The 11,490-nt window shown below is 40.1% G+C and overlaps 1 protein-coding gene across 3 annotated transcripts in view; it reads left to right on the forward strand.

Moving 5' to 3' along the window:
* Positions 1-8,650, forward strand: part of ldb1b (LIM-domain binding 1b) — a 32,942-nt gene extending 24,292 nt beyond the window's left edge. For all 3 annotated transcript variants that reach the window (XM_060941028.1, XM_060941029.1, XM_060941030.1), the window contains exons 2-11: positions 932-1,034; positions 2,417-2,461; positions 2,625-2,700; positions 3,659-3,761; positions 3,927-4,099; positions 4,637-4,759; positions 4,882-4,965; positions 5,261-5,384; positions 5,811-5,959; positions 7,068-8,650. In XM_060941028.1, the coding sequence (XP_060797011.1) occupies positions 932-1,034; positions 2,417-2,461; positions 2,625-2,700; positions 3,659-3,761; positions 3,927-4,099; positions 4,637-4,759; positions 4,882-4,965; positions 5,261-5,384; positions 5,811-5,959; positions 7,068-7,298 (1,211 nt within the window). In that variant the 3' untranslated portion in view covers positions 7,299-8,650. The remainder of the gene's footprint in view (positions 1-931; positions 1,035-2,416; positions 2,462-2,624; positions 2,701-3,658; positions 3,762-3,926; positions 4,100-4,636; positions 4,760-4,881; positions 4,966-5,260; positions 5,385-5,810; positions 5,960-7,067) is intronic.
* The last annotated feature ends 2,840 nt before the right edge of the window (positions 8,651-11,490 follow it).

Genomic DNA, 11,490 nt, shown 5'->3' on the forward strand with positions numbered 1-11,490 from the left:
ATTTATGTATCAAAAGTGATATTAAGCAATATCTCATCTCATCTCTAGCCGCTTTATCCTGTTCTACAGGGTCACAGGCAAGCTGGAGCCTATCCCAGCTGACTACGGGCGAAAGGCGGGGTACACCCTGGACAAGTCGCCAGGTCATCACAGGGCCAACACATAGACACAGACAGCCATTCACACTCACATTCACACCTACGGTCAATTTAGAGTCACCAGTTAACCTAACCTGCATGTCTTTGGACTGTGGGAGAAACCGGAGCACCCGGAGGAAACCCATGCGGACACGGGGAGAACATGCAAACTCCACACAGAAAGGCCCTCGCCGGCCACGGGGCTCGAACCCGGACCTTCTTGCTGTGAGGCGACAGCGCTAATCACTACACCACCGTGCCGCCCATATTAAGCAATATGTAGGTAGTAAACGATTTCCAACAGACAAATTTCCATCTGAATCCATCATGAGCCATTTTTTTCATCCCGCGTTTTGATGACTGGAAAGATTGTGCTGTCTTTTACTTCCTTTAAAGTGACATGTAGATAATATATATATTCTGTCATTACTATAAAATGATAGTAATAGCTTTATAAGCACAAATGCTTTATTATATAGTAACTACACAAACATCAGTAATGCTAATATTGCATTATAAAAGTGGATGTGCAGAACCACCCAGAGGTGTTTTTTTTTTTTTTTAATTTATTTTTCTTACCATTTTGCTATAATTATAATTTTCATGCAACTTTTAGAATTCGACAGACATTACATTCAACATATTCCAAGTCAAGAGCTATTTCTGTGGGGGTCTAATCACTTATATTTACACTCAGTAATAAACACGTATAGGAGAAACAAATATTAAACATGCCTCTTGAAGCGTATAGGTTCTTAATGTATTTTTTTTTTCTCCCATTCAATCTCTTTTAGGCTGTTCCTCCAAATCATTCAAGCTGTACTCCCCAAAGGAGCCCCCCAACGGCAGTGCTTTCCCCCCCTTCCATCCCGGCAGCATGCTGGACAGAGACGTGGGGTGAGTCCTCCTCCTGTTGGCACGGTGTAGTAGATTAAAATGAACATTAGTCAGTTTGGGTCTTTCTGTTGTCACTCTCAGGGTGTGTCTGTGTGTGTGGGGGGGGTGTTCTGTTGGATTTCAGACAGTAATTCAGAATCGGTATGTGTGCTCATGTTGTGTTTAGTTTACAGTAACACAACTTAATGGTTTATAAAACGCAAGCATCCACAATTGTCAGTTTTGTGGTGTAGGTTTTGTCGAGTCAGCCAACATTAGTTTGGCTATAGTGAGATAGTGGTGTAAGGAAGAACAAGAATTCCAAGGCTGATCCCCAGTGTCTGTGGTAAAAACGAGCCGTCACTCGACAGTCTGTGCTCTGATTGGATGGGGAAAGGGCGGGGGCGCTAAAACTGCAGGGGACTGTGTCTGGTTGCCTTCACTGCACTGTAGAGATAAGAGGAAAAAAATGTCTAGGGGAGGAAACAATCCCCTTCCTGTCTGAAACTGCACCCATGGGGAGATCACACTTAATCCTAAATCATCAACATCGCTAAATTTCAGCCCTGAGTGTTGGTGGAAAAACACACCAATATGAAAAATAACTATTTTTACAGCAACGAGAAGTTTAATTTATATAGCACCTTTCACCAACCCAAGGACCCTTTACAGAGTAATGGCACTACAAAAAAAAAGACGTAACAGAAAAGGAACACGACAAAATCATAATAACATGGGCATAAAGACAGCAGACTAGCTCAAAGCATAGAAAAAGAGTGAACAGAACGGGACCAGGAGAGGCGGGATAGCAGAGAGAGAAGAGCACAATTCCAAGACTTAAGTTGAGTTTTGACTTTGGGAAGAGATGTACTATCATGAAGGCTTTGAGGGAGAGTATTATACAGCTTGGGTGGGTCTGGAACCTATGGTCAAAGTCAAAGTCCTTCCCGCACCACTCATGGCGCGTTTGGCGCCACCGATCTCTGTTTCGTAGCCCTCAGCCTCTCGCTTATATTACATAGCTGGGATTACAGTGGAGGGCTAGTCCTCTGGTAACCACGAGAGTTTGACTCCCCACTCACATCTCTATTGCAGTGTGCCTTGCCAGATGGGATTCGGCACCATTTTTATGATGGTCTTTGGTATGACCCGACCGTGAGTAGATCTCCCGATTGAGAGGCGGACACGCTAACCACTAGGCCACTCGCCAGTCTATGGCGACCCATGGTGGATAATTTAAATTTAGGGACCGACAACAGACCAGAAGATGAAGGTCTGAGATTATGTAGGGTTGAAGTAGTTCAATTTCTAGCCTGTGATCATTGATGATTGTTAAAACATGGCTGCTGTGAAGGCTCTGTGTAATCTTGAATATTGTCATCTTTCTTTGTCTTGCTGTACAGCCCAACGCCCATGTACCCCCCCACATACCTAGAGCCTGGGATTGGGTATGTACTGGCCACTACCTGTTTTAATTTTCTCATACAGTTGATCCATTAGAGTATCTCATTGTGAGATTTGTTTTATATAAACACCAATCAATGCAAGGTTTAACTTGTGTCTATTTTTTCTTCTTTGTGCTTCCACTTTTTTTTTTTATTCCTTTATTAGGAGGCACACGCCATATGGGAACCAGACAGACTACAGGATATTTGAGCTTAACAAACGGCTACAAAACTGGACAGAGGTAAATGATGCCCAGATATACAAGAGACAGTTCCACCTGAGGAATCATGGCTGATTTTAGTTTTTGGGGTGTAGTTCCTGGAACCTTTTTAGTTCTTGCTCTTCAGTAGATAATTTTCTGCAAACCAGGAACTATTATGATGACTATTAGTTTAATATTAAACATTGCTGTTTGATCAGACAGGTGCGTCTGTGTATTAATATTCCTCTTAATCACTAAACATTCGAGTAGCAACTTCCTCAAGACTAGTTAGCATATTGGTGGCATGCCTGTTGGAATTGTGCCCTTTTTTTTTTTTGCACTGCTACAATGTTAATGTCATATTTACACAACCAAAAAACAAACATTAAAGAACAAGACGTTTTCAGCCTCTTTGTTCTTACTGTAGTTTTACTGTATGGTAAAATAACAAACGTTGTGCAATCTGCGTCACTTCTGTGTTTTATATAACGATCACAGCTCCTGCAGTGCGATAGGAACGCAGAAGTGAAACACTAGTTCTTGCTCAGAATAGTTCCTGAACCTCACTGGAAATGTACCTATAGGTGAATAGGTTATATTTTAGATGTCACAATTATTATTTGTTCATTGTGAAAATGAATTATTTTGCAGTAAAAACTAACATGTTAACTGTTAAGAATCGGAGATATATATAATTTTTTTTTAACTTCAGTTCTGCTGTAATGTATTCTGTAAAGTGTGTGTGTGTGTGTGTGTGTATATTCTGTAATGTTCCTCTGTAAAGTATTCTGAGTAGGGACAGGAGTAAAGATGTAAAATTTGATGAATGCAGGTCATTTAGAAACAGATTTTGAATTGTAAATATAGAAAAAAAATCGAAATGTATACCGTTTTACTCCTCTGTCCCAAGGGTGCCAATAATGCTGAAGGTGACTGTAGGTCTTTGCTTTTGTCTTGCTCTTTTGCTCTCTCTCTCTCTCTCGGTTGTTGACTCTAGGAGTGTGATAATCTGTGGTGGGATGCCTTCACCACAGAGTTTTTTGAGGACGACGCCATGCTGACAATCACCTTCTGTCTAGAGGACGGCCCGAAGAGATACAGTAAGGCTCAGACATGTTTGGAATTAATGGTCTGCATATTTTAAATATTTTTTTCAGTATATATTTTTTATTTTTCTAGTAGCCCTTCCTGTTACAAAAATGATAATGGTATGTTAGAAGTACAGTATATTAGTTACTGATGGAATGTGTGTTTGCACCCTACAGCAATTGGCCGGACGCTCATCCCACGCTATTTCCGCAGTATATTTGAAGGGGGTGCAACTGAGCTCTACTATGTACTAAAGCACCCTAAGGAGTCCTTCCACAATAACTTTGTGTCTCTGGACTGTGATCAGTGTACAATGGTCACTCAGAATGGCAAGCCTATGTTTACACAGGTAGGTATTACAACAGGTGTGTGTGTGTGTGTGTGTGTGTGTGTGTGTGTGTGTGTGTATGCATTTTGTAGTGTTCTAGTGTAAAGGCCCAAGTGTACTTCAGCGGACTGTGCATGCACTCAGATTTTGTGTTCGCACAGACTGTGCGTGTTGACTGCATATGTGTGAAAGTGAGTGTGCAATGATGTGCTGACACAGTCGTGGTAGTGCACGTGTTTAGCTTGTATGCCGACACATTCGCAAATTCGAGTATACTTTGGAGACCCCTATGCGCATGTCAACAATGAGTGAAGCCGCATCCGCGGAAGAATACTTGGACCTTAACAGTTAATCACTAGCCAACAGCAGCTTAGCAGCATCCGAAATCACTATCATTATTGGCAGATAGTCAGTATAATCAAATTCTAGCAATACCACAACCATCTGTTTACAATTTATTTTATTTTTTTTGAAGAATTATGATGTGTGTTTTTGTGTGTGTGAGAGTGAGTGAGTGCGTAAACCTACCATAACCCATCTGTGCCATGTAAACGGCAGGTGTGCGTAGAGGGCCGTTTGTACCTGGAGTTCATGTTTGATGACATGATGAGGATAAAGACGTGGCACTTCAGCATAAGGCAGCACAGAGAGCTCATTCCCCGCAGCATCCTGGCTATGCACGTATGTGTCAAACCTTGTGCCAATAGCAAGAAATTTAGCCAAAGGCATCCTTCTAATTGGAAAAATATCATACCATTTAATATTTAAAGACTGCTTGATTTATCACTTGTCTGGCATTCCAGGCTCAGGACCCGCAGATGGTGGACCAGCTGTCTAAGAACATCACGAGATGCGGTCTCTCCAATTCCACTCTCAACTACCTCCGAGTAAGTGCTCATATGGCCTCCATATGTACCAGATGACTTATAGTGCCAGTGGTATAGTCATAAATCAGCTCAGTGTTAAATCACATCACACCTAACCTGCCTGATATTGACAGCGATTCCAATTTAGTTCTGTTTTAACATGTACACCTCTGAGAATGGAGTAGTGTTATGAAACCATGAAATATTGCATTTGATTACATAAATGTATGCCCTTCAAACAAATCGTACTCTTCACAATTTTGTTGTCCTTGCTCAAGGCAAACATAATAATGCAGATTCTCTCTCTGCTCTGTAGCTATGTGTGATCTTGGAGCCAATGCAGGAGCTCATGTCCAGGCATAAGACATACAGCTTAAGCCCCAGGGACTGTCTCAAGACCTGCCTGTTTCAGAAGTGGCAGAGGATGGTAGCTCCTCCAGGTAGGCAAATATTCACTTTTTTTTTTTTTCGCCCAAGCTGGGTTTTGTTATTTTTCCTGTTCTCGCATATGCCTCTCATAGAAAATTTTATTAGTTTTCTGTGCAGCATGATTGCCCAGGAAACCCCTTGGACAGCAATAAATGCCTGCAATACTGTCCTGCACATGTTTGTAGTTTGTAGGGAATTCTTCAGGAAGTGTACTACTTTTGTTTAGCAGGCTAGCTTTACATTGTAAAGTTAATGAAGGTCCCAAGGGTGTGTGTATGTATGTGTATGTATATATATATATATATATATATATATATATATATATATATATATATATATTACACACACACTTATTTATTTATTTATTTTAGGGTTCTGTTACATGTCTGTGCTGTATGTACTAGTTCAACTCTTACTTTTGGCCTATGTCTCATCAGCGGAGCCAGCACGACAGGCACCAAACAAACGGCGGAAGCGTAAGATCTCAGGCGGCAGCACAATGAGTGCAGGAGGAGGCACCAACAACAACAATAACAGCAAGAAGAAGAGTCCTGCTGGCAGTTTCCCACTCTCCAGCCAAGTACCTGTAAGCAGGATTTAAACAAGCCTAGGTTTTAATTTTAATTATACTAAACCTTTAATATGTGAATTAATTTGATTATTAATGATTGCATGACGCTATACTACTGCAGACAGAACAGACATGAGCGGTAGTGATATTGCAGGGGGAAAAAACAAAGTGAAAATTGTCACTTTCTTATCCAAAGAAAGTCATAAGGCTGGACCATAATTAATCCTTCTAGCTATTTATTTCTTTATTTACTAACTAACAGTAAACGTTTATTGGTTAGATGGTAGGATTCATAAAATTATGCCATCTTCAGCTTGTCTTTGGCCAAAACCTGGCGATTTCAGAGCTTCAGTACGTAGGCACAGTTCATTGGGTCAAACATGGTGGCAAATTAGAGCCTGTCTTGTGCACTAGATGTCCACTAGAACCTCATTTGTGATTTCTTTCTGCAGGGGAAAAAATTTACTTTGATATGTGCCTGACAGAAATCGTTACTTCCAGTATTACTTGTAGGATAAATATTACTTGTAGGATACATATTACTACTTTTTTTTTTTTTATGTGAAAATATTCTAAAATAAAGCAGCAGTCATTAGTTAGGGATGTCTGCTTTTGATAGGCTTATGTTAGGCAACAAGAAGTACTGGTATTGGATTCAAGTCAGATTTTTAGCCTTTGAATATATACATATGAAATTCTGAAATTTATTTGAAAGGTAAAAATTTGTTCCAGCAGCCCGTTGTGATACTGGTTGCTTTAACCTGCTTCCAAATATCCCCCTTCCTCGTACTCATCTGAAGACCTGTGGTGATCAGGCTTTTGAGGTTGTAGTGCCTAAAATGTGGAATGCTATGCCTACACCTAAGATTTGCTGATTCTCTGGAATCTTTCAAAAGGCAACGAAAGACTTATCTGTTTAGACAGGCATTTGGGTAAGATTTTGCATTGGTCTGCATTTTATGTATTTTTCTTTGCGTGTGTATTTTAGTGGGTTTTTTTTAATGTTATTCTTTCCTTTTCTGCTATTATGAATCTTGTAAAGCACTTGGTGACTTTGTCTGGGAAAAGTGCTATACAAATAAATTTTACTTACTGAGTTAAATATTCATGTTCTCTTCTGTAGGACGTGATGGTTGTGGGTGAGCCCACTTTAATGGGAGGGGAGTTTGGCGACGAAGATGAGCGTCTGATCACGCGGCTAGAGAACACACAGTTTGATGCGGCCAACGGCATTGATGATGAAGACAGTTTCAACAATTCTCCAGCCTTGGGCTCCAACAGTCCCTGGAACAACAAGGCTCCTTCCAGCCAGGAGAGTAAGAGTGACAACCCCACCTCCCAAGCCTCTCAGTGAGACTCAGGCCAAGAGGGAGGGTACAGGAGGATAGGAGAAGAGAGAGGAGGTCACAGAGGAAGTAGGGGTTTAAAGACACACGGCCGACTCACTCATCTACATGCAGATCCACTTTCACAAAATGGCGGCCATTCATTTCTCCCCGTCTCAATGTGCTGGAGAGAAGAGTGAGGCCGTGGGTCAGAGGAGAGCCCGGACTAAGAACAAGTGAAGTGTAAATCAAATGTATTGGGTTACACGGTAACCATGAAGTTGTTGGTGTTTTACAGTGTGCGAATGCTCCTCTGAGGAAGGTGTAGATAGTTCACTTGTTTAAGTTAAGAAGGAGGTTGGTTGTTTTGTCCTCCGAGGAGAAGGCCGACATGTAAAACGCCATCAAAGTGCGCACGCACACACACAAAATGGCCAGAGGTGAAGGATGTCGTCAAGTGTGTTTGCTCTGAAGCCCAACTCATCCCTCTCTGATGCAGACGTCATTACAGATCTTTCCCTGCCATTAGTGGAAGATTCGGACTGAAACCCAGTACACCACCGCCATGCTGTAGAACAGCCCGGAATTATCATTTGTTTTAAAAAAGAAAAAAGGTGAGATTGCAAGCATTTAAATGAAACGTTTTGGAAAATTTTATCTGCATTTTATACCAGCCTCTATTTCCCTAGAATGTTATTTTCCTTTTTTTTTACCGACATTGAAAGCTACAGACCAAGGAGCTACGAGGACTTTCAAGGTCCAAATCTCAACCTTCAAATTATATTTGTTTGTATTATTTTTTAACAAAAAGAGAGTAATTTAGTGTGGGCTTTTATTTCATTTTGTGTACTTGTGCTTGTATATTTAAGGTAGTAGCAAAGTTCTGTATAACTGTATGAAAATGTATTCTTCCTTAGCATTGCCTAAAGCCATTCTGATCTAATGTGTAAAAAAAAAAAGTGAAAAGAAAAACTCATGAATCTGTCTTTGCCCTTTTCTCCTTTAATTTTATCAATTTGTGTAAGAATGATTCAATTAAAGTTCACAGTCAAGTGGAGGAACGCCTGATTGCTCTGTTCAGACTTGGTTTAAGTGCACTTGGTACTTGAAGGCTATCCAAAGCAGTAACCCCATCAGCCCAGTCAAGTTTCTGTTCAAATATGGATTTCAAAGTCTTGTTCAGTTTTATCCATTTACATTCAGATTGTAAGATTTCTGCCAGCCCTGCACTTGTAATTGAAAATAAATGGTGATCTGTCCCTCTTCTAACCCTGTAGACATCTCTCTTTGATATATCTATTTTTTTGTTTTTCTTAGTTTTTGCCCTTGATTAAATTAATGTATGTACCAATAAAATATGAATTTTCACTGTAAAAGAAAACAGCCTTGTGCGTGTTTTGACTATTATTTAAAGTAAGAGTTGGAAATGCAGTATAATTGAGTGTTCTCTGAAAAGGGAGTGGATTGTTAGGGAAATGTGTGCGCATGCATTTGTGGGTGTATGTGAGCGAGAGAGAGACGAGGGTATATCTGTTTGATCTGATCTGAACTGAACCACACAGTGCTCTGCTGCCCCTTTAGTCGGATGTTGGTTAACTGTAAGGTCTGTAAATGGATGTTACGTCTTGCAGTTACTATCTTTGTTTTTATAATTATACTTCTATTTTTCCCCCCTCCCCAGATCTCATGAATTTCAGAATAAACAAGAACATCTACACTGCCATGTGCAATACAGTGGGAAAAGAACAAAAAATGCAGTCTGATCCTTGTTCTGCTCCATATCCATTTTTCCCCATATTTGATCCCTGTTTTTTTTTTTTTAAATGGTTGATGATTGTAGGTCATAAAGGTTCCAGAGCCATCTGTTTTCAGCAAGTATACGGAGAGCCTGAGGCAAGCACCATAGACTGAGGTTTAAACCTGTGAGAAGAGGGTCATAGGTTCAGTTCTCACTAGAGAGTTCTAGCCATCATGCTTTAAAGCCCACATTCAAGGAACATACAGTGGCATTTCTTACACAGAGCCTTTGGCATTCTGGCCTAATTAAGTATCACATGCTAAATAAGGGTGTATATGTTGGGTGGTTAATACATAATGATCTGAACTCTCATACTACCCTTGCCCACAGGTTGCCTAGAGTTTTGTAAAATGATGGAGTACTTTTGATTGTCAATAATTTATTGTTACCACTGTTCATGCTTCTATATTTATCAGTGATTACTTGCTGTCTAAAAATGCCATCCCAAATAGGATTCGATTCCAGGTCAAATATTAGGATCAGTAATAGCAATGTGAGCATTCTATGTGTCAAAAAGACTTGACATATTCATACAACATTATGCCTTTTCCTTCTGATAAGTCAAAGCAATAATATATTTTCTCTTGAATCTCACTTTTTCTAATCTTCTTTATTCTAAAGGACTGAATGTAATTCTTCAGTTCTGGTCAGTGACATTTAGACACAATGAATGCTCTGGACTTTATCTCATGACATTTTGTGAATGGCTACTGTACAGGTCTGGGTAGAAAATCTCAGCTCTGATATTTAGGCACTGCCTAAAAGCGGAGCTCCTGATGAGTGTACGAGGAACATATTTGCAAGGGCACAAAATCAACCTGAACAGAATAATAATAATATAGCATATGAACAATCGAATTGTGTAGTGTCCTGTAGGTCACATCAATAAATTGCTGTATTGTCTTGTGACAGTGACACCAATGATGAGATACACATCACAGCTACGAATACATATTTATTCCTTTCTTTGACAACACACGCCACGTACCAGAAACATCACCACGACATTTATTATGGTGTGACTCTGCTGTCCACCAGGCACCCAGCAATGAACCAGCGCTTTCACTTTACATCGTTACTATAGAGTTATGATCCAATATTATCGGACCCAAGAACTAACTGATATTGATCCGCAGTAGTTTTGGATTATCTCAAACTAAGGAAAGATGCTTATAAATGCTATTAAACTATACAATAATTATGTTTATATGAGTGTGCAAAGTAAGAAATTGTTCAGGTAAAAAAAATATATATATAATGCAAAGATACATTGCTCACTATGAAAAAAACAGTAGGATAAAAACCTACTGGAAAACAAACTCCTCAACCAAATACAGCATATGAGCTCTTGAGGGTTCGAGCTGCAATCTTGATATTTCAAACTTGATGTCAAACAGTTGTCTGGTTACAACTGTCAATTATCCAACAAGCTAGAAGACTAATAAAACTGTTTTAACTAGTTTATATGAAACGGTCATGAATATTTTCCATAAAATGTGTCCGTAAATAAACCCACAATATTTTTAAAACACAAATTAAAAATAAGCGCTGGATAAAAACCCATTTATTTTATGAAAAAAAAAACAAATTTCATTGTCTGGTGGTCAAATGTTTATGAGATATGTTGCCTTGCACTTACGATCAGGTTCCCTGTGGTGATACACGTACATCGTTTGTATGTACAGACGTCATACGGTCACAAAAGCCATCAAAAATCAGGTTGATGCATTTCCATATTCTCTTGAGTATGGAACTCCGCTCTGTGCGCTTTGTGCGTGGGGAGATCCGCTATTACTGATAAGCCATGGAGGACCTCAGCTATATTAAAAATGTATGGTTGTGTGTAGTCATATAGTTAAGGCCATGTTTCCCAGGCAAAAATATTCTCATAGTTTTATATTATGGGAATTTTATGAATTCAGTTATTTCACAACACATGCCATATCTACCATCAAAGGTGGTAAAAGTACCCAAATTTCAAATTTCACAGTGTTGCCACCTCACAGCTCTAAGATCCCTGGCAGCCTTTGGCCCAGAGGGTTGCCAGTTTGATTCCCGGGACTGGCGGGAAACATGTGAGGGGAGTTGAGTGAATAAACAGCACTTACCCCTCCCTCTGTATCATGGCTGACGTGCCCTTGAGCAAGGCACCTAAACCCCAACTGCTCCCCGGGCGCTGTAGCACAGCTGCCCACTGCTCTGGGTATGTGTGTGTGCTCATTGCTCGCTTGCGTGCTTCAGATAGGTTAAATGCAGATGATGAATATCGCTGTGCTTGAGTGTACGTGTGACAAATAAAGGCTTCTTCTTCTTTGATTCTGTGTTCAGGATACTGTCTGTGTGGAATGTCTGTACATGTTCTCCCTGTGTCTCTGTGGGCCTCCTCTGATCCAGTAGGTGAATTGTTGGTTTAAATTGCCCCA

This window comes from Neoarius graeffei, chromosome 15 (genome assembly GCF_027579695.1).
Source record: "Neoarius graeffei isolate fNeoGra1 chromosome 15, fNeoGra1.pri, whole genome shotgun sequence".
In the NCBI taxonomy this organism is placed as follows: domain Eukaryota; kingdom Metazoa; phylum Chordata; class Actinopteri; order Siluriformes; family Ariidae; genus Neoarius; species Neoarius graeffei.